The 22416-nt window shown below is 41.3% G+C and overlaps 1 protein-coding gene across 1 annotated transcript in view; it reads right to left on the reverse strand.

Annotated features, from left to right (window-relative positions):
* LOC127612914 (RNA-binding protein 20-like) overlaps positions 1 to 22416 on the reverse strand; it is a 30946-nt gene that overhangs the window by 5241 nt on the left and 3289 nt on the right. Inside the window, exons 2-17 of the mRNA XM_052083767.1 lie at positions 21152 to 21212; positions 11027 to 11088; positions 10914 to 10943; positions 10683 to 10759; positions 10219 to 10415; positions 9432 to 9659; positions 8475 to 8512; positions 8340 to 8386; positions 6848 to 6879; positions 6321 to 6437; positions 5068 to 5199; positions 3355 to 3396; positions 2036 to 2173; positions 1113 to 1277; positions 624 to 1019; positions 40 to 510 (exon numbers count right to left, since the gene is read on the reverse strand). Of these exons, the coding sequence (XP_051939727.1) occupies positions 40 to 510; positions 624 to 1019; positions 1113 to 1277; positions 2036 to 2173; positions 3355 to 3396; positions 5068 to 5199; positions 6321 to 6437; positions 6848 to 6879; positions 8340 to 8386; positions 8475 to 8512; positions 9432 to 9650 (1797 nt within the window). The 5' untranslated portion in view covers positions 9651 to 9659; positions 10219 to 10415; positions 10683 to 10759; ... (1 more) ...; positions 11027 to 11088; positions 21152 to 21212. The remainder of the gene's footprint in view (positions 1 to 39; positions 511 to 623; positions 1020 to 1112; positions 1278 to 2035; positions 2174 to 3354; positions 3397 to 5067; positions 5200 to 6320; positions 6438 to 6847; positions 6880 to 8339; positions 8387 to 8474; positions 8513 to 9431; positions 9660 to 10218; positions 10416 to 10682; positions 10760 to 10913; positions 10944 to 11026; positions 11089 to 21151; positions 21213 to 22416) is intronic.

Genomic DNA, 22416 nt, shown 5'->3' on the forward strand with positions numbered 1-22416 from the left:
ATAACTGTTAGATCATACTTTTTGATAAAGGCAGCTCACCATTTTGGGCGGTTCAGCATCTGATTTGTTACGGATTTTTTGTTGATCCACATTTGAGTTGCTCTTACATGTCTCAAACCTACAAAATGATCTCCGTCCTGAGGACTGAACAAGTTCTTCTTTCCTCTCCATTGCCCTGGACTCTCTTTTGGTTTTGTCCTCCTGCTGACGGTCCCTCTTGGGCCTTTGCAACTTCTCCTGGACCCTCCTAATCTTTCTCTCGCTCTCCTTTAGTTCCTTCTCCTGTTTTGCTTCTTTTGCAATTCTCTCCCCCTCTTTCGTCTTTAAACCACCCTCCGCGTGGTTCTTTACGGTCAATTTTGTTCCATCAATGACTTTTTGTTGATCCGTCTTTTTTATTTGACAATGCGTCTTTTCCCCCATTGTCTCCGGGAGACCTTCATTTGCAGAACCTGCCATTTTATTTGGATGTTGGTTAGTTCTTGCTTCATCCTGCGTCTCTGGGATATCCTTGAAAAAAAAAAACAAAAGGATTCCATGATACAAAAACTCAGAAAAAATAATAAATGTGGACTATTCATGAAACAGCTTAAAACATGAGAAACATCATATTTATCCTGTACCTTGGAAAACTCTGTACTGGAAACATCTGCAGAAGTACAGGGACCAACATTGCTCTTATTTTTTACTAACTCGGCTACATTTTCAGTTGTCAGCAAAATAGTCTCATTAGCCGATTCATCCTTCTCGTGAGACTTCAAGACTGCGTTACTACTCGATACGTTCTCTTTGTCAGTCTTTGTGTCTGGTTGAAGTGCAGATTCAGACTGTACATTCCTGGGCTCGTGAGTGACAAGGCTTCCGTTTTCTTCCAACGATTCATCTGCAGCAGCAAGCTTTTGAGGGCCCGTTAATCCATCTGGCCCGATTTCCATATCAACAGAAACATTTTCTTCCAACGGTTTCTTGTCCTGGTCAGCGGTATTTGTAATGCCGTCTTCAGTAATTGCACGAATAGCCTAAAACATCAGATGAAATACAAGTATGTAAAAATATTTTTCCCCTCAATCGTTAAAGCCTAAATTTATTTGACAACTGAGAATCAAGCATACCTCAGGTGAATGTAGGTTTGAAGATAATCCTTGAGTCGGCGTGCTGGGTTTGGGATCAGGCTTGTGTGAAAAAAACAGTGGGTTGTTTTGTATAATGCACGGAAACCTCTGGAAGCGTTTGTAGACGGTGAGGGCCATGGCTGAAGTTGCCATTTCACAAATAACCTTAGCAAGAAGAAAATAACCGTTCATGTACAATACAATACATGCTGATTTATATCGCGCTTTCACAACAGCGGCAGCTGTAACAAAGCGCTTTACAAAACAGTTTACATAAAGTAACTGTAGTAATAAACAAAACACGTAACGTAAAACGCGGACAGTCGTGCAGTCCTAACCACTTTTCCGTCACACGCTTTGTTGTTTGAAGCAGTTTGAGATGAAGGAGGAGAGAATCAAAGTGTCCTTTAACCAGTGGATCAGAGACATCATGCTCAAAATGTGCACAGGTCGGCTACAAGTTAAGTTTCAAAGTCAACAAGAAGCTGTAGCATCCATTGACGAAGAAAGAGATTGGTTCACTTCTCCTGTCCCATGTAAATCCGCTTCAATTCCAAGCGGCGACTCACGGTTCCAAATACGCATCGGTGAACCTGCATTGTTTTCAAGATACCCCAAAAGTCAAACTGAAATCTGTTATATTTACAGAAAAAAAACATGTAATAATATTAGTTACATTTTCTAAAAATGTGGATTATTTTGCAGGAATTAATCGATGCAGTGAGAGAGGCGCTCTGTATCTCTGTCTCTCTCTTTCTAATACCCACACACACACAGACACCAAATTGGTGACTTGATTAACAGCATCTGGAAGTCTTGAGCCATGACTAGCTGGTATGTGAAACTTTTTTAACACTGCATAACAACGCAATGATAGAACAGTGCATTTGTTGGTTTCGCACAGGCATGGTTGAATTCCTTACCAGATTTTTAAGTTCCAGAGTTTTGACCACAGTCCCAAAACGCCGAACCAGTTGCTTAACTTCACGGGCCCCAGTGGGGGTGTCAGGAACATTATTTATCACCAAGAGGCTGTTCCAACTAACTGGAGATGAATTCTCCTGAATGAGGCAGAAAAAAGGTTTGCTTACTAAACGATGCAGTTTTCATTCATCCATCCATCTATCCATACATCCATTTTCTGAACTGCTTATCCTCACAAGGGTCACGGGGCATCCTGGAGCTTATCCCAGGTGTCTTTGGGCAGTAGGCGGGGGACACCCTGAACTGGTTGCCAACCAATCGCAGGGCACACAGACGAACAACCATCCGCACTCACACTCAAACCTTGGGACAATTTCGAGTGTTCTCCTCACCTGCCGTGCATATGCTAAATCTAAGAGGAAGTCCATTATTATGAATTTACTTTAAAAGTCTGTGTCGCCATGGCTACAAAAGCTACTTTAACCCGACCCACATGATAATGTCTTCTAAAGATTTCTCACACTTGTAAGTCCAGTATGAAAACATCTATAAACTTGTTTTTCATTTCAATGGCAAACTTTCTGCTTGCTCTTCTCCTTTCAAATTTACATGGCATTTTACACAAGCCTGACGGTACGGTGGCCTTCCTGTGTGGAGTTTGCATGTGCCTGCATGGATTTTCTGCAGGTACTCCAGTTTCCTCCCACATTCCCAAAACATGCATGGCAGGTTAATGGAACACGATAAATTGTCCCTAGGTGTGAGTGTGGGCGTGGATGGTTGTTTGTCTCTGTGTGCCCTGCGATTGGTTGGCAACCAGTTCAGGGTGTCCCCCGCCTACTGCCCAAAGACACCTGGGATAGGCTCCAGCATGCCCCATGACCCTTGTGAGAATAAAGTGGATCAGAAAATGGATACACAAGACCGTGCCAACACATAGTGGCAGAAAAGTTGAATTGCACTCCAAAATAAAGATCAAAATTGAGTTTTAACGTAACATTTATCCATCCATCCATCCATCCATCCACCATCCGAACCGCTTATCCTCACGACATGCTGGAGCCTATCCCATCTGTCTTTGGGAAATATGCGCGGTATATCCTGAACAGGTTGCCAGCCATTCATAACATAATAGAAAAAAAAAAAAAAAGAAAAAGAAACACCAGGACCGCAAACCCAGAACTCAAGATTCCTCCCACATTCCATAACACATTTACTTCTGTTCTGTATACTTGTGCCAAAGACTTTATAGTACAATTTTACTGTTGGATAACACAGTCAATTCTGCTGTGAAAACTTAGTGGTGGAAATAACTTACCAATGGGTCCAACGACTGCATCAATAGATTGTAGAGGGCCACCTATGCAAAAATATTAGTTCAGTAACAATATTAATAATAAACTTACAAAACAGAAAATACAGCATTACAATAGATCTCAAGTCTAAATTTTGGTAGTGAACTCAAGGACCAGGGCCGGACGATTATGGAAAAAATAATCACGATTTTTAAATGGATTATTCATTGATCAAGATCAGAATCATAGTTTTTGGCCAAGTATGTAAAACAAACAAGAATTTTTTTCCAGTGGTGCAATACTTACAATACTATGACACTTGTGCAGTTGGTGCAGATAACCGGTGCACCATTTTAAAGTGACCAGTAGCGGTAATTGAAGTACAACTTTAGGTGTGCAATAGCAGAGAAAGTCCTTGAGTGCTTCAAAGGATCTAGTGCTGGGAGCCGGAGTTTTTCCTATTTTGTAGTGGCACCAAACCAGACTGGAATGGAGAAAAACAGGACTGCTTTTAGGACTACTGTGTAGAACTGTCTCAGCAGCTCCTGTGCCAGGAAGGACATCCGCTGTTGGGCCTTTGTTAAATAGGAGAAACTGTGATATGCAGGTTCTTGAAGGTCTTGACATTTGACACAGGGCAGTTGGATACTTTGAAGGACAGCTGTGATGAAAGTCGTTTCCTGTCCACGATCATCTCCACAAGTCTCGAGCATGTTCAGCTCCAGGTTGTGTTGGCTGTGCCGGAGTGCTCAGCTGTTCCACTTGTTGGTATGCAGACTGGTCACAGTCTTTGAGGAGGCCGATGACTGTGGTGTCATCTGTGAACTTTTATGAGTTTGACAGCTAGGTGCGTTGAGATGCAGTATTTCGTGAAGAGGGAGAAAAGCAACGAAAAGAGGACGCATGGGGGGCGTAAACCCTACTTCACGGTTTTTCCACTTATCCCGGCCAGTGCTGGTCCCTATGAACCGCACTAAGTGAGGGATCACTGTACACTTGTTCACATATCAATGATATGTTTCATGGCACATAAAAAGTTGGATATGTTCAAGTTACAGTCACAGACTTGTTTGCATTGTTGTTATAATGTGCGCTTCACACAAAGTTAAAAAGATCCAGCAGACACTTGGGAGTCAGAAAGACGCAAATATACGAAACTTTAAACAACAAGGCATCGATTCAACTCCTGATGACAAGCCACCATCCAGCAAGGAAGCAATGCAAATGGCAACAAAAAGCCTTCAGTATGCACAAGAATTACCAGACATCGGTGATCAACGGGACAGTTACTTGCAACTAGCAAGAAAACTGTATGACACGCAGGCAAACAAGGTCACAAACCAAAGAATGCATCCAACAAAACAATCCAAAATACATGTTTTTCCTAAGACAGAAAAAAATAAACATTAAAATACTGTATGTATTATTTTACTGTTGTGAATTTTTTTTTATACACCCGTATTGCAGTTTTTGTTATATTAACATTTTTTGGACAGTATATTTTTGTATTTTATTGATTGTGTTGTACACGTGCATTTTGTCAACATACTTGCAGGTTCATGAAGGACATGTAGCATGCTCATTTCCCAAATGAGGAATTTCTGTTATCAGTACAAATTGGACAGCGCAAACACGAGTCCGTACTAGAGAATATTTACTGTAGTCTGTGAATAGAAGTGATTCTTCAAAAGCAAAGAGCAGGAGATCTGATTAGACTAATTGGAAAAATGCCTTACCGGTGTGTCGATGCCCACACGCTCTTTGATATCGACGATCTTCAGGTCACAATCTTTGATCTTTGCAGGAATGGAGATGTGAGCTTTGACCACCTCTTGAGCAGTCTTCAAGTCTGGTACAGACACAAGAGCCTGACATAAAAGGACATTTTATTAATGTTTCATCTGACAATCCAACACAAATTTATTATCAACTATCATCAGAGTTGGACTAACTATTTGTACCATTGTGAATTCAGTTATTGCAGTTGTTATTTGCAGGTAAGCAAAGTTCCTTGCTCATGCACCAGACTTCGTTCTGTTATCTAAAAAAAGATGCCCAAAGTGCTGATTGTGCTGCATGGCCTGACCTTAACCCCTCAACAAAGAGAAAAATTAGATTAAAAAAAAAAGGGAGCGCCTAACTGCTCGAGCGAGAGACTTCATGACAGATCTGTGAATGATGCTTTGCCGTATATTTTTGTGACTGAAATACATCTTTTTTTTTTAAATAAATACTTTCATTGTCTTTGTTTCCCTGCACAAGACAGAACACGGAACTTGCTTCAAATAATAAATAAAACAGACCCTTAAAACACAGTACTGTCGGCACTTCAGAAATAACACTGTTCATCGTGACAAAATAAAGTGCTGAAATAAACAGCAACCGTTTCTAATCGGCTACAGAGGACAGAGCTGCTGTGATGACTTCATGCCTTGAGTGATGTTCTCCTCGAGTTCAATTTGGCAGAGCTTTGCTTTGGCTCTCGCTATTGCTCACGGTGCTAACATTAGCTGTAGCTGTATTCGCGACTAGGTGCTTTGCATTGATCTAGGAGGCTACACTTGAGTTGCTTCGGTGGTAAGCAAACTCCTTCCAACAAATTGTGCACAAAACTCTACTTTTATCAATTGTACCGTCACAGCATTTTTGGAATGTAAATTGTCCATTTATTGTGCCAAGAACTCTCACATACTCCTCCATTTTCACCGCTGCTTACTTAGCCCGCCAAACTCCAATGGGAGCCAATCAGCTTAAGCTAAAAAAGCCCCCCAAAAAATGACAGCCAATCAATGTCCGCTTCAGACTGTGACTGACAGTTGTTTCCCCACCCTTAACAACTCGAACACAGCAAGCCAACACATAAAAGGGAAATTAAAAAATGGCAACCTCCTACAGAAACAATAAAGTTAGAGATTAAAAGTTAGATTAACGCGATAAAAAAAATAATGTTTTGGAGTGAAAAAAAAAAACAATCATTGGTAACCGTTACCTTTCCAAGTGATAAAGCGGAGATGATGTCAGTGGGGTTTCCAAAAGGCTGGATGAGATTAATGACTTCATTCTCTGACCAGTCGCCATCAGGAAGTCCTGTGATCAACACCAAGCCCTTACAGAGATAACAAAAATGAAATTAGCAAGCAAACAAATGTGTTAATAAGACTATTTGTTCCATCCCTTTGCCCATAAGCAGTGAGGAATGGGATGGAAAACATTTCTCTAATTTCATGAAGAGGAAATCCCCAAATCAGGTTGAATGATCAAGTAAGTGATATAACATTTGCAGAGCTTATGATATGAGGACAAATATACAATGATGTCAACATGATCAGTGCATCCAAGAAATTATTCATAGGACTGAATTTTACCAATTGTTACATTAAAGTATGATTTCAAATTCTACACATGACTAACAAATCCGAGTAAGGAGAGATGGTGACACAAGACATATTTCCCCCCTCTCCGTAAAAAATGATGAGTGAACGGTTGGCGAATTCACAATTGTATGTACGCATTTACCTTTGCAGAAGTGTTTATGTCAGCCTCACTCACTTCCGTCGAGAAGTCCAAAGGAAACAAGAACAAAACGAGAGGGTACAATGAATATTGTATACATTTCTGTAACTAATCACTTCAGTTCATGCAAGTTGACCAATTTGCCAAAACGCATGCTACACGAGACTAGCATGTTCTGATTAAAATGTAGAATACCGTGCTACAGACAGACTTGATCAGAGAAGTGAGACAACGTAGTGATTAGCAAGATGCATCAGCTCTGGCCCATTATATTTGGCATGTTAATAAGGTTGATCAGATTCCTCCCAGAGTTCACAAACGTTAGGTTACAATGTTTTAAAAAATTATGCTCGAGGCATAAATGGTTGACTGTTGACTATAGGCCATCGGGAAGTTGCCCATGGCTTTACTTCAATCCTACTACGCCACAAGGTTTTTACCTCTGCGATTAGCAAAGCAGCACACCAATTAGCCAGTTGACACCAATCAGCTGCCTCAGAGGTCCCCAGAGGCCGACAACGTGGTTAAAACTAGCCAACAGCAAGAACACATCCCTCAAGTTTGGTGACAACCACCAGGTCCGAGGATTACTACCACGATGGACACAGACATTCTTTACAGCCACAGCTATGTTCGTCCGTCACAAAAACGGGGCATGGTGCAGTATTCTTTCTTGATTTAGCCTCCGGTCGTAAACAAACTATGGAATTCGTCAGCTGGACCCTCAGTACAATGGACACAATTTTTTTTTACAAAAAGAGAAGGCGGTGGGGAGCCTTCTTGCGCCTCTGGGACATTTGCTGTTGGGTACACCTTAGATCCCTGGCATAAGTGGAGGAGGTTTGTCTAACAATACTGTCCGTAGAGGATGTAGAAGACATTTACATTATTGGCCTTCTGATAACAAGTATCCTGCTGTTTCTAGCTGGCAGTTTCCTGATCTATCACAAAATACCTTGGGTGTTTCACATACTTATAAATATACATATCAATAAATGTAATTCACTTTAGTAGACGTCTCAATAGAATGAGGAGGATCAAGGGACATCACCTCAGAGCCACAAATTGTATGTAGCACCTCTCGACTTGCTACTCTGGCAAAATGAGATGCTACACCATGGACCATATTTACTTCCAAAAACACGACGCGTGACTTTTTTTTTGGAGGGGTGGTGTTGCATATCATTTGCCGTCGTGCTCGTGTGCGTCGCATTTGGTTTCATCATGTGAATGAATCAATAAAGACGGGCTTTAACAAAAAATCTGAATTCAGCAACAAGCCCTGCAGTGTCAACGTAGCCTGGAACTGCACGTTACACATTCTTTTGAATTATATTTTAGTTTTCACTGAACCGTAGTACTCTTGTATCATATCAAGATAGCTGGCATGATAATTTTGTTTCAAAAATGTGGTCCAAATCGCTCAGCCCTAGACACAAGCAGATATAGGACAAAAAATGAAATAAAAATAAAAAACACAAATCTGGTTTCTTACCAGAGCATTTCTTTTCAGAACCCTTGTCTGGATTTATAGGAGGTTCACTGTAAACAGAAAATAACAATTCAGAGAAGCCAGAGTCAGATTACATTTGTTAATGTGGGAGGTAATATGGCCTTTAACAACACAAACCTGTTACTGCAGACAGAAGAACGCTGTGGCTCTGGTATCTAAAAAGGGAATTAGCAATTTTGAGTGTAATGCATGTTTTCACAAATATAAAACTTTAGGAATGTTTCTGAAATTTGTCAACAATTAAGTAAAAAAATTAAAACAATCAACTGGATTCAACATTTTTTAAGCACATAACTAAAATAGAATAATTCTGTGATTGCATCAATTACCATTTTTTATACTACAGAGATTAGTGGAGTTAATCACTAAGGACAATTCAATATGGTTTTTGATACATGTGGTGCGAAATGATTGAATGATAGTTTGATTCGGATCTACTCAGTGGGATTACGATTCCATATGGCATAGCTCAGTTCGAGAGGGTATGATGCAATTACTTTTTAGTTGTCACTTTACATACATTTGAATGAACTTGTCAGCACTGTAATAGTGACATTCCCTTCAAATATATACATCTCCAATAATATGTATCTCAATGTATTTCAAAGTAGAACAATTTGTTTCAGTTTGATTCAATACATCAAAATAAAAAAAAAATTAAAAACATTTTTGAAGACTAAAAAACATTTTTTTGTTTGACCACTGCTAGAGATAAGATGTACCTCCGCAGATGTTCATGCCTCACAATGGCTGGGCAGATGGCACTGGATACCAGTCCACTTTATGCAGCAATTAGGGCTGGGCGCTACGGCCCAAAATAAAATCCCAGACCCCCGCCCCCCCCCCCTAATCTGGATTTGAACCACCCATTTTGCCATGGTAGGCTGAAGTGAAATTTTGGCTGCAACAAATCGCCAACATACGGACTATATCATGCAGCAGCAGAGGCAAAAGCATAGACGCATACCCCCAACCACCTCCTCCCCTAACATGATAAGATGCAATAAAATCAGTGAAGAACAATATCATTAATATCAGTCTGCGACAAATGTAGAAAATACAATTCAAAAGCACCTTTTGTCCATCACCCTTTTGGCTCTCCTCCTCAGATTTTGGCATGACGTTCACACTGTTGATCTCGCCATTAGATGCTACTACCTTATTAACTTCTTGCTCCGTTTTTTTCTTTGGAATCCCAGTCGGATCATCTTGACGGCCTGCTATGGATGCGTCCTGGGATGCTGGTGCCACAGGCTCTTTCTTTTTCTTGGCAGGTGGTGGATTGGACGACATCTTAGTCTCCTACAAAAGGAAAGATGTTACCAGCCAAGTCTTGTCGTTATTAAACAAACACATGACGGAAGTGTGACAGAGCACGAAAGCAACGCATTTTCGCCGTATGTACGCTTCACAAGCATTTGCTATGGAGCAAATTTAACCCAGTTGCGTTCACACGTGCAGATTTACATCGGTGCTGCTTTGCAAACGAGCATTTTCTCCGGAGCAAATTTTTAAACCACCTCCCTGAGGTGGATCAAATTTGCTCCGGTGTAAGCTGTTTTCCGGGGCTACACCGGAGCTAATTTGCACGTGTGAACGCTCTACTGGGGCAGTCCCGGCATAGCACCGGACCAAACCTTGCCGTGTGAACACCCTTTATAAGACTTTGAAAGGTATTGTACAGTGAAGACTTTAGAATGGACTGGACACTATTCTGTCCGCTGAATCCGGGATCTGTTAGTTAAGGATAACCAATATGTCCGCAGATATATCTGTTGGTTAAAGGTATGTTTAATCGAAGTACCACTGTATTTAGAATCTTAATTACTATTTATGTATTTAAAAAGTGAAATACACCCACCTGGTCAGCAGCCTTGGCATTTGCAGTCCTTTTGGTTTCAGTCCCAGGCTTCGTTGACTTTTTGACAGTTTTAGTGGAGGAATGAGATTTTCCATATTTAGAGCTCTGATCAGCCTTGGAGACGGAGCTGGTGTCAGCAGAGTGCTTATTCAGATCATTGTAAGGGCGTTTTAAGCCACTATGATGTGATGAATCTCCTAAAGATGTGGGAGGAAAAAAGGCTTCAGTTAATTATTCATTGTGATACAAACAATTCAAGATGGCCAAAAAAGGATAGCAATCTACTGATAACCCCATGGTATCAGAATCATGTGCTTTTTCAAACATGATGTTAATGAAAATACGGGCTGAAGAAAAGAATTGGTGTAACTCTGCACAATATCAACAGCTACCACAGATGGAGTTTAAGGGGAAAAAAAAAACAAAAAAAAAACAAAGACCCAATATTGTGCCCGGTGGCCAACCTGTGCTGTGATGTTGGCGATGGTCCTGGGGAGAATGAGGTCTCGTGTGCTGCCTGTGCGGTTCCACTCTGCTTTTGCTGTGGAGTGGAATTAAAAAGTGAAGGGTTAATTAACTTAGAGATATGGTGTGAATAAAATGTTTCATTTCTTGACAATGGTGAACCAATTTGTAATGTCAATTACACCTACAGTAGGTGATACAATTGTGGTTGCAATGAAAATAAAACTAACCTTTTCAGATCTGGTTTCCAATCAGGATACCTTCATGAAAACAGAAAACATCTTTTCACATAACATTCAATAAAAGGTGCTAAAAGCTTCAAGTAAAGCAACTTTATCCTCACTTGTTGCGCAGGTCCTTGCAGGCCGCTGTGTGGTTAACAGTATTTATGTGGTCAACCCAGTCCTGTAGAAAACCACGAAAAGATGACGTGACACTCACACTCATGGGCACCATTCAAAAGACAAATTCCCATTTCACGAACATGTGTAAAAATGCAACTTCACGACTTTTTTTAATAACAAAATGAACCTCAAGAGAATTATGCCCTTTGCCCTGGACCAATTCATTGGCTTTTTGACGCTCACTTTAAAAGATGAAGAATGGACTTTCACTTGTATAGCGCTTCTCTGCCTTTGGTGCTCAAAGCATGACCTCATTTATCTACTGATGACACCGCATCAGGAGCAACTTTGGGTTCATTATCTTATTCCTCAAGGAAATTTCGACGTGGTTGCAATGGCAGAGGATTGAACCCCTAAACTTTTGGGTTGGTAAAAAAAAAAAAAACTGAGCCATGCCCCCCCACCCCACCCACCCCAAAAAAAGAAAATATGGAATATCTACAGAAATACATATTTATAAATATTTCAAAATAAACGGTTGACTACAGTAACTGCACTATTAGAACACTACAAATCAAATCAAGTAGTGGCACTTTCTTGGCCTTCAGTTTTACAAAGGACAAGGTTGGTCCTCGTTTGAAAATCTGGATTAGTTGTGGGCTTTGGCTCAATAAAAATCATTCTATTTACATCCGGTGAAGACATTCTGTTGATGATTTGACCATGTTTATGGAGTGATGGGTATGGTGAAGGTTTTATTCCTCTTCAGGTTTCTTGCACATATTTGGTCAAACAAATGTTTGGAACCGTCAATTTATCTAAATACTGCTTTATATTTGCTGATATGAACAAATGACTTCTCAATCCTGCTTAGTTATTCGTGCTAGTATAGAATGACTTGCGATTCAGAATTGAGTCATTACTCCATGTACTCTTCAAAAATAAAGAGATCATAGCAGAAAGAATGCAACCATTTTCAAATAACCCACCTAATATAGAAATTTGCAAACGTATAATATCAAAAACGGGAATGTTTTACCAGTACAGGAATAAAACATTTATTTCTCAATATGGGATAGGATTTTTTTTAAAGATTTCTAATTTTTAGCTGGGAATCATTTACAAAATCATGAATGCTTTCACTCCCCCCGCTTCTCCTTTTGCTGCAGTGAGCTTTTCACCCCCATCTGTAACTTTCACCCTCCCACGAGATCGACTTGTACCACTGTATTGGATCTTCTTCATCAAACATGGCAGCACTGGTTGTTATTTTCAAAATATTGTTCTTTAAAATATTAAAACTGCAGTAAAGTAAAAAGTTGTGGTCGGACTTCCAGGCCATGGCAACTACAGTTCCGATATTTGTGGCCCCTGCGCAAAGTGTGGTGCATGCACAAGAGTTCCCCAAGTACGGCAAACACACTCGGACAAAATACATAGATGACTTTAAAACATTGATTGAACTTCCATGAAGAAATGATAAAATGTCATCATTCAATATTTACACTTGAAGACATTTTTGGGCACAGGAATTCAATTAAGGAATTCCAGTTGTCGCTCCTCAAAGCTTAACAATTGTCGGTGGTATACGCATTACCGCTTCATAATTGAGCTACTCACTTTGTACTTTTTAATTTTTGTTGCCTTGAGGTACTGATTTTGAGTGGTTTGATTCATACTGACTGTTAGATGTGTAAAGCACTTTGTTGCAGCTGCAACTGTCGTGGAAGCACTATTTTATTATGCTTCACTTGCCATCCATTTAAACACAGCCGTTGCAATTTAAGGCTTTTGTTGGTGTGGTTGGAGCAACTTTGATTTATCTGAACTATAAGCCTCAGTGTGCAATGCTTTAAATGAAACCTTAACGCATACAAACATGGCACAAACTTTGAGCTATACCGTTTTAAATGTCATAGCATGGTGGAAATTGAGTGACCAAGATCTTGACAAGGTGAAAAGTGTCTTCAGTGGAGAATAACAGATACAGGCACAGGTTAGGAACAAGTTAACTAATTTAGAAGCACAGTAAACACCAATCTGAATTACTTGGCGTGCAATCACGTTTGTTCAGTCACAGGCAGAATGACGTCACACCAGGTTAAACGTAACCTGCCACGCGTGCCGCAATTTACCACCTCGCCACAGCACTTCTTTGGAGATTCCCCTTTGGGACCTGCATCATTTCCGACTCCCCAATGAAGTTCAACTCATCCCCGTTGCGCGCACCGGCGCCTATTTTGGAAGTGCTGCTACAAATTTATTGCCTTTCTTGGGTCGGCTTCACAGCCATTACCTGCACTTCACCATCTCTTCCACTGCAATTACATTTCTGTTTCCGCTCAACAAGAGCTGCAAGTCCTTGCTCTGCAGTTCAACTGAGAGGTGCAATCTTTTCTGCTTCCGAGCCGCAGCCAAGCAGCACACTTCTTGTTTCTACACCTCAGCCAGGCAACATCATTCAGCACCTAAGCCAGGTATTCTTCCTTCTATGCCTTCAGTTGCTGCCAATTTTCTTTTGCCTTCACAGCCAGCAGGTCCTTCCTTTCCTCATAATGTTGTACAACCAGGCGTGTCCATGAAAGACTGGTCCACCCTTTCTATGTTCCCCTGGTTCATTTGGTTCCTCTTCTTATCGGCCAGGATCTGCTGTCGTTTCGTGCCCTTGATTGATTCCAGTCAAAGGAAAATTTGGTCACAAGTACATACTATTGTCTGTTTCAACGCCAACCAAAGCAACTTCCCATTGTTACGCTCCAAGCTTCATATAAATGTGTCCGGAATGCACAAAACATTTGTCAGGACATCAATCTAATGAAAGGAGGTACTGTGCCTGTCATACCCGAGGTGCCCACCTTCTTGACACTGGCCCTTCCCCTCGGCCAAATTTACCATTCCACTCAACCTATGCAATCCTGCCCCGTGTGGAATGCACCACTAGGATGACAAAAGACACAAACTGAGGACGCTGTCCTCAATTTTGTGACAGACAATTCAGGTTTGTTGCTTTATAAATGCAAGGCCATGAAGAAATATGCCCCTCACATGGATAAACAACGCCAGTTGGACACATAACTCTTCTGACCAGGGCAGAACATGAGGCCAATGCAATTTTGTGATAGAATGTTTGAAAAAATAAATAATGGGTTAACATGCCAAACAAAAATATTTAAAAAGGGATTAAAAATGTGTCCCTCCGTGAGCCATCACCTTAACGTGGTGGAGGGGTTTGTGTGTCCCAATGTCCTAGGAGATAAGTTCTCTTGTTGGCGAGCGCCTGTTGGCCGGGCCTACACCCATGGGTCCCGGCCGGGCTCATTCCAAAGAGGCAATGTGGGTCCCCCTTCTAATGGGCTCACCACCTATGGGAGGGGCCAAAGGGGTCAGGTACAGTGTAAGCTGGGCGGCAGGACCGCCAGGGTCCGATCCTTGGCTACGTCCTCTAGGGACGTGGAATGTCACCTCTCTTGCAGGGAAGGAGCCCAAGCTGGTGTGCAAGGTAGAAAAGTTCGGACTGGATATAGTCGGACTTGCCTCCACACACAGCCTAGGGGTTGGACTCTCTTCCACTCTGGAGTTGCCCATTGTGCGAGGCGTAGAGCAGGTGTGGGCATGCTCATTGCCCCTCGGCTCAGTGCCTGTACATTGGGGTTCACACCCGTAGACAAGAGGGTTGCCTCCCTCCACCTTTGGGTGGGGGGATGCGTCCTCTCTTTTTTTTAGTGCATATGCACCAAACAGCAGCTCAGTGTAGCCACCCTTTTAGGAATCCTTGCAGGGTGTGCTGGAGAGTACTCCTGCTGGGGACTACCTTGTTCTACTGGGGGACTTCAATGCTCATGTGGGCAATGACAGTGAGACGTGGAAGGCCGTGATTGGGAGGAACCCCCACCCGATCAGAACTCGAGTGGTGTTTTGCTGTTGGACTTCTGTGCTCGTCACGGATTTTCCATAACGAACACCTTGTTCAAACATAAGGGTGTCCATATGTGCACTTGGCACCAGGACACCCTAGGCCACAGTTCGATGATCGAGTTTGTGGTTGTATCATCGGATTTGCGGCTGCATGTTCTGGACACTCGGGTGAAGAGAGGGGCGAAGCTGTCAACTGATCACCACCTGGTGGTGAGTTGGCTCCGATGGTGGGGGAAGATGCCGGTCCGACCTGCAGACCCAAACGTATTGTGACGGTTTGTTGGGAGCATCTGGCGGAATCCCCTTTCAGAATGAGTTTCAACTCTCACCTCTGGCAGAGCTTTTCCCCATGTCCCAGGGGAGGCCGGGGACATTGAGTCTGAGTGGACTGTGTTCCGTGCCTCTATTGTTGAGTAGGCCAATCTGAATTGTGGCCGTAAAGTGGTTGGTGCCTGTTGTGGCGGCAACCCCCGTACTCGCTGGTGTATAATGATGTTGGAATTATACAAAGACTCAAAATAGGAAAAGGGATTGGTACAATATTGTGGGAGGGCGCAAAGGGAGACAAGGAACCGGCTGTCACACAGAAAAAAATCAGAACCTGAGCAAGTTAAAGTTCTAATTCACTATATTTTAATTGCCATTAAAATAAATGCAGGTTGATTTGATTCACATTCACTGTGTTATAATGCTGCGTTATTTTTCAATGTTAAAAAAAACGCTTAGAGTAAAAACAACACTCAATCGTTAAAATAAGCTTTTTTTTCACATTTTCAGGTAGTGGCGTGCCGCGGGATTTTTTTCAATGAAAGAAATGTGCCTTGGTTCAAAAAAGATTGAAAAACACAGGTCTAAGTATTCCAAGAGGTATTCGTTTTCCTTCTTAGCAAATACCTACTTCTATCACAACTGTGAAGCATTAACAAATTTTACGCCGTGTTTTCCTTTTTTTAAATTTGTGTTTATTTTTTTGAAAATCAAACTACACCACTATTATTGTACTTTGTTAACTATACAATGCCAGTAGTATGTACTTCATGAACATACTGTATTCCTTTGAAGAAAAAAAAAGGCATGGTTACACTTACCTTATTATGATCACACTGAATGTGGCACAGGGAGCAGGAATGAGGAAACACTTTTGGACTTGTCCCAGAGAAATCACGTATAAAGGTGGAGTCAGGAAACTTCTTGCTGATTCCGAATCCACTTGTGCCGGGGGAAGACGAACGAGACCGTCTGGAGTACAGCTCTCGCGTCGTTTCAGATGATGACCTCTGCTTTGCTCCACTGTTCCTGTAGTCTTTGTCAACGATCCGAGATTTATATGGTGGTCCTTCACTACTTGGCGAGAGACTGCTCTTGCGATGGTCGCCACTTGTCTTACGATAGTCCCGGTCTCCATGCGTACTTGAGTCCATGTGCACCAAACGTATACGACGTTTTTCTGCCTTTTCTATTTTGGGAGGCGATGCAGATGATGAGTACCTTTGAACCACTCTTTCATTTGAAAGTTTCTCTCTTTTAAATGTCTGTTTGGTTGTATTTTCCTTGGCCCGACTGGCATGGCCATAGTCAATCACTTTTCCTGCTGTCTTTGTAACTGTCAGAAGACTGGGCACTTCAGACGGGGAAGTATCCATCAGCTGGGATGTGTCTGAAGGAGGAAGGATCTTGCCATGAGTGTTGCACACCACCGTGTTTCGGTTGTCTGACTTGTTGATTTGTATGTCCCGGAGAATGAAAGGTAAAGTATCTGGGGTCAGTTGATCATCTGGATAGTGACTCAGCACTTCAAGGTCATCATTTGATAGTCCAAAGCTCGCCAAGATACTTCCTGCACTTTCAGGTGTATATAAACCCTGGCCATCCCCAACAGCACTATGGAGTTGTTTGGCTTGGGAAGAGGCTGGGCCGCTTGGAACCCAGCTTGGAGCACCTTGTCTACTTCGGTTGGTCTGGGCCTGCTGGTGAAGCCCTTGGAGTTGCTGAGAGTGACAAGTACCGTCAGATGCAGAGTTGGCAAACAATTTAGCTGGGGGTTGGAAGTTTGACCAATCTGCATTATGATGGCGGCTAGTTTGATTATCAGAGATCAGTGTTGTTGGGCCAGAACAGTAGCCTCCATGTTGACCGACTGCAGTGCCTGGGTTCAGATTTTTTTGGGCCCGGCTTGTGTGATCAGTGAGACGATGGTCTGTGTCTCTGGCTCCACGAATAGCCAGAGCTGACTCCAGCTCCTCAGGAAGTTGGTTGGGGCGAGGAAATGAGAAGGCGGACAGCATGTTCGAAGCACGGGGATTTCTTTGATTTGGAGGTTGCCGTTGGTGATGATTATGATCAGGCCTTGACATGTTGGCGAAAGACTGCGGGCCTTGTGACTGGGGCTTGTGGTGATACATTGCAGCAGGCAGATATAGCTGTGTCGTTACGAGTTTTGCTGTTTGAGAAGTACAGTTTATTGAGAATTTTCAGGTGGATCAGGCGAGGGGGTAACTTAGTAGTCAACCCGTTGTGGCTGTGCCAGCTGCACTCCAATCATCATCATCACAAGGAGGGAAAGCTAAGCAAAAAAACTGCTCCCATGAATGTTAATCTGATGTAAGCATTATCACTATAGTGGGATCAGCAGCAGGTCCGTTGTGATCCCTCTGGTAACTTGGTGCTGAAGAAGGTTGAAATGGACTCCAAATGAGGGGCACGTGCAAGATGCAAATTATTCTGTCTGCACAGCGTGGCTGTGAGGTGAAAAGCAGAAAAACTATTATAGATGGTCAGGCATTAGTTCTTCTCAAAGAAACTGAGATTAATTCTCTTTTGAAATGTTTTTTTCCCAAGAGTTTTTTCTTCTTGAACCATTTGTCAAGCCAAAAATGACTGTAAACACAGACTGAATAACCTTGTCTATGCCATGCTTTACCTCTACAGTAGATAAAAACAATCTAGGAATATTCATATACAGTGATCGCTATTTCGCGGTTCATTTATCACGGCTTCAGTGCATCGCGGATTTACTCATTAAAAAAAAAAAAATTAAGTCCGCAAACGTCCGCAAGAAGCAGTGAAAGTCAGGAAAACAACAGCGAGTCACATAGACATACTACATATGCAGTACTACATGTACATGTTTACTGTATTTTGTTATTCATACACTAACCTAATCTATACATGTTTAAATCTATTAGTATACATCATTAACGCTTTCGTAATAAGCCGTTTACATTGCAAATCATGTAAAAAAGTGACCAGTAGGTGGCAGTGGTGCCTCACGAGATTGAAATGCATGCTTTTACAAAAAGCTCTTTTTCTCCGTTTTTTGCCCAGAATCGCCATTTCCATTAAATGTAGCCAATTTGTAAAGCCGATTGTTGAAGAATGGAAAAAGATAGAAACAATTTTTTTCTGCTGAAAGAAGAGAGTCCAAACTTTATTTTGGTATGCTCCATGTTTATATAGCATTAGAACCAAATATTCTGTGGGCCTTGCAAGATCAGGCAAAATTCAGTAAAACACTGGGATTGAGGGGGTTGCTCCAGTGAAAATGGCTGGGATTGAATGAGTTAAGTGATGTTAATTACTACAAAATATACTTCTACATGCATGTATACCATTAAATTTGGCCTTATTAATATTTTTTATACTCATACACATGCACCTATACTCACTACTTCACGGATTTTCATTTATCGCGGGTGATTTCGGTCCCCATAAACCGTGATGAACGAGGTTTTACTGTAATTACCGTATTTTCCGCATGAACAGGCGCATTGGATTATGAGGCACCTTCAATGATTGGCTATTTTTTAATTTTGTTTCATACATTGGACACATCGCATTATAAGGTGCAATCTACAATGCCTCCACCTGATGGTGCTACGAATTCCATTCAGCTCGAGAGGCGTCTGTTCAACTCGAGAGGCGTTCATGACCGCCTCTGAAAAACGTAAATTAACTATTACTGTACCTAAATGAAACTACGAAAATTGTATTAATGCATCAAAACAGAAAATCAAGCGAGGAAATCACAAAATAAATTCTATATACCCTCTACAGATTGGAATTCATTTTATGATTTCCACGCTTGATTTTATTCGTAGTTTGATTGAAGTTGACTACCCGAGAGGGGGGGGGGGGACGAGGAATTTTTTTTATGTGTGTGTATGTGTGTATATATGTATATATACACACATACACACACACACATACACATATATGGCGGCCCGGTTGTCCAGTGGTTAGCATGTCGACTTCACAGTGCAGAGGTACCGGGTTCAATTCCAGCTCCGGCCTCCCTGTGTGGAGTTTGCATGTTCTCCCTGGGCCTGCGTGGGTTTTCTCCGGGTACTCCGGTTTCCTCCCACGTTCCAAAAATATGCATATTTTGCAAGGTACCAACAAACACATTAGTACCACTGAATGAATTTATGTGAAGACAAATTTTGATGGACCAGCATAGAAACAAATGATTGAAAATATCACTCACAATTAGGTACACTTTATCAAGACCGGTCAAATGCCGAAATCTGACAGGGTAATTTAATATTGAATGTTACGACAGTAACAACAAGGAGCCATCAAGTTCCTTGGTTTTGATTCACATTGGCATACAACTGTAATGATAATCAAAATTCTCATTAACATACAGTTGCTGTCCGTGCATCATTGGACATAATATGGCAGTTAAGTGTCCCTTTGTATCGCTGGTCCTTGTGGTTCTGTTCCGAGCTCCCGTTGCCACCAGTATGAATCAATCAAGGCTTGCAAGTCCACCACCAAAGTAAGGCGTGTTTTGGGGCAAAGCCAATGTATGTCCTTGAGCGATTCCACAATGCAACCACAGATTGCACATTACATCCTATCAAAAGACAGACTCCACAATCTAACACTAAACTGAACATTATGTACCGTCAACAGAGAGACATGGGAAATTGCTGCACATTTTCACTTCCCATTCAACCTCTATGGCATTGCAGGACTTGGGAGGCGTAGGTGTGACACTTCACAAAAATCACTGTGCCAGTCTTGTACTTCAAGAAGACTTGAGATCTTATTTCTTGCCTTAAGTGCAAAGAATGTGAATACTTACATATGATATTTTGGCTTGTGGGGGTTTTTTTGGTTAAAAAAAATTATAAATAGAAAATTGAGAGACAGAAAATTGATTTTTCTTCAGCTTGTCAACACATTGACATTGTGTGAGGTTGTGTTATGTTTGTTTGTTTGTTTTCCAGTGTGGGGTTCAATTGGTTTTCTGTAATGAACATATGTAAAGTGTCCCTGCACTTAAAACAGAAAAGTGCCTTGGAAAACGTTTGTTGTTAAATGGTCCACTATGTGTCAACTTGACTTGAAAGCAGGTGAATACTTATGTGACACAAGAACACTGCATAATTTACACAGATCAGTACTTAAAAGATAAGGTGATAAAAAGATGAATTACACTTACCAATATAAAGACACCATTGTTATATCTTATGTTTTGAAAGTTACCATTCAAAATGAAATTGAAAGGTATAACACAAATAAAATATTTAAAATTGATTTAACTTGTCCTCATTGGGTTGTGGATGTACTTAAGCCTATCACTGCTGACTTTGGGCACTCTAGATTGGTCGCCAGTTAATCGCAGGGCACATACAGATAATAACACACACGTATATTCATACTTCCAGGCAATGTAGAGCTTTTGATTCACCCAGTTTTTATAAACGTGTACATTTTTGTTTGTTGGTAATTTAGTTTTGAATCCACAAAGGAGGATAAGACATATCAATCCTGTCGAATAAGTGGCAGACGTGGTAATTAGTGGTCCACCATGCTGCCTCTTGGAGCATTAACCAATTACATGCGCTTTAAAATTAGCCGATTATGCAGCAACAATTGATTGGTAAATATAGGAATACTGTGTATGCCCAAAGTGATGCTGAATTTACACGAGGCTTAACGCACATAACCTTCGCTTCATCCACCCGCTACGTTAACACAACGATGGAATGCACACATAAAACCGAAACGCGATAAAGTGGGGGTAAAAAAATGGGAGCCGGGTCACATCACAAAGCGGCCATTTTAAACTGAGAACTTGATGGGATGGCTTTAAATCAAAATACGCAATCGCTTCAGCGGTATTTTAAACACACTTGGCACATTTTCAGTATCCACAAGTATACTTTCTCACGTTGAATGATGTCATAAACGGGAGACGTTACCGATTGGAAAATAGCCAGGCATATAACTGCATCTTGATCTTCGTTCTCTGGTCTTCCAATTTTCTTGTCTTCCTGTTTTTTGCACTACGCCTTCTTTTTTTCTTTTTCTTCTTCTTCTTCTTCTTTTTCTTCTTCTTCTTCTCCTTCTTCTTCTTCTTCTTCTGTTTTTGGTGGTTGCCAAGCAACTTCCATAACATTACCCCCATCTACTGGTAAGTAGTGTGAACCATTCATTCATTCATTCATTCCGGTATGCCGAAACTCGCTCACAACAGATTCATCATTTGTAGCTTTTCTCTGTCATATTTCTTGCAATGCATAATGTCATGGGCTGATGTCTCCTTTAAGATAAGATAAGATATCCTTTATTCGTCCCACACTGGGGAAATTTACAGCCTCCAGCAGCAAGAATGATGTAGAAAGAAGAAAGGAGAAAGAAAAAAACAACAACAAACATCTTTCAATTAAATACAATATGAACACAAATGGATAAATCGCAGTACTATTTACAATTTTCCTTCACATCTTTTAATTATTATTATTATTATTATGATTGTTATTTTTTATTCATCAGCCTGACAGCAGTCGGTAGGAACGAGCGTCGGTATCTCTCCTTCTTGCAGCGCGGGTGTAACAGTCTCTGGCTGAAGATATGGGCAGGATGGGTATTGTTTTTTGTTTGTTTGTTTATTTTTTTATTGTTATTAATAATTTCTGGAACATTGAACATACACTCAGAATATAATACAAATTTGGTGACAATATGTGATGTAAAATAGGTATATAGATCAAATAAGCCAATAAACAAAGAGGAGTATTAGGAAAATACTTGTCATTTCTATTAAACAAACACACACACACAAACCTCTGCTCAGCCAGATTTATTGTACACCAACATGATAATGAGAGAAATTGACTCCTCCGGTAAAAAGACCACAGGCCAGTCATGTTCAACAATGAATATTGTGCGCACTGTCCCATACACACAAACTCTCGGTTCAACCAAGTCCACAAACAAAAATATAATAATGTTTTTCTCTTACTATGCATGTTGCTTAGCGCCTTTGTGCAGGGACTGCTGGCATTCCTTCTCTTGAACAACGCTGTTCAATTCTGGCTCTTATTCCGTTGTTGCCACTCGAAGCAGACACTGTCTGCATGCAAGCTGCAGCGGTTACTTAGTACTGTACTTGGATCAGCTTGCCACATAGGGCAAACTTTTTTGTCCAAAGATCGACTTTTGAAGCGACCGACCTCCTGCGATC

The sequence above is a fragment of the Hippocampus zosterae genome, chromosome 13, assembly GCF_025434085.1.
Source record: "Hippocampus zosterae strain Florida chromosome 13, ASM2543408v3, whole genome shotgun sequence".
Classification (NCBI taxonomy): Eukaryota; Metazoa; Chordata; class Actinopteri; order Syngnathiformes; family Syngnathidae; genus Hippocampus; species Hippocampus zosterae.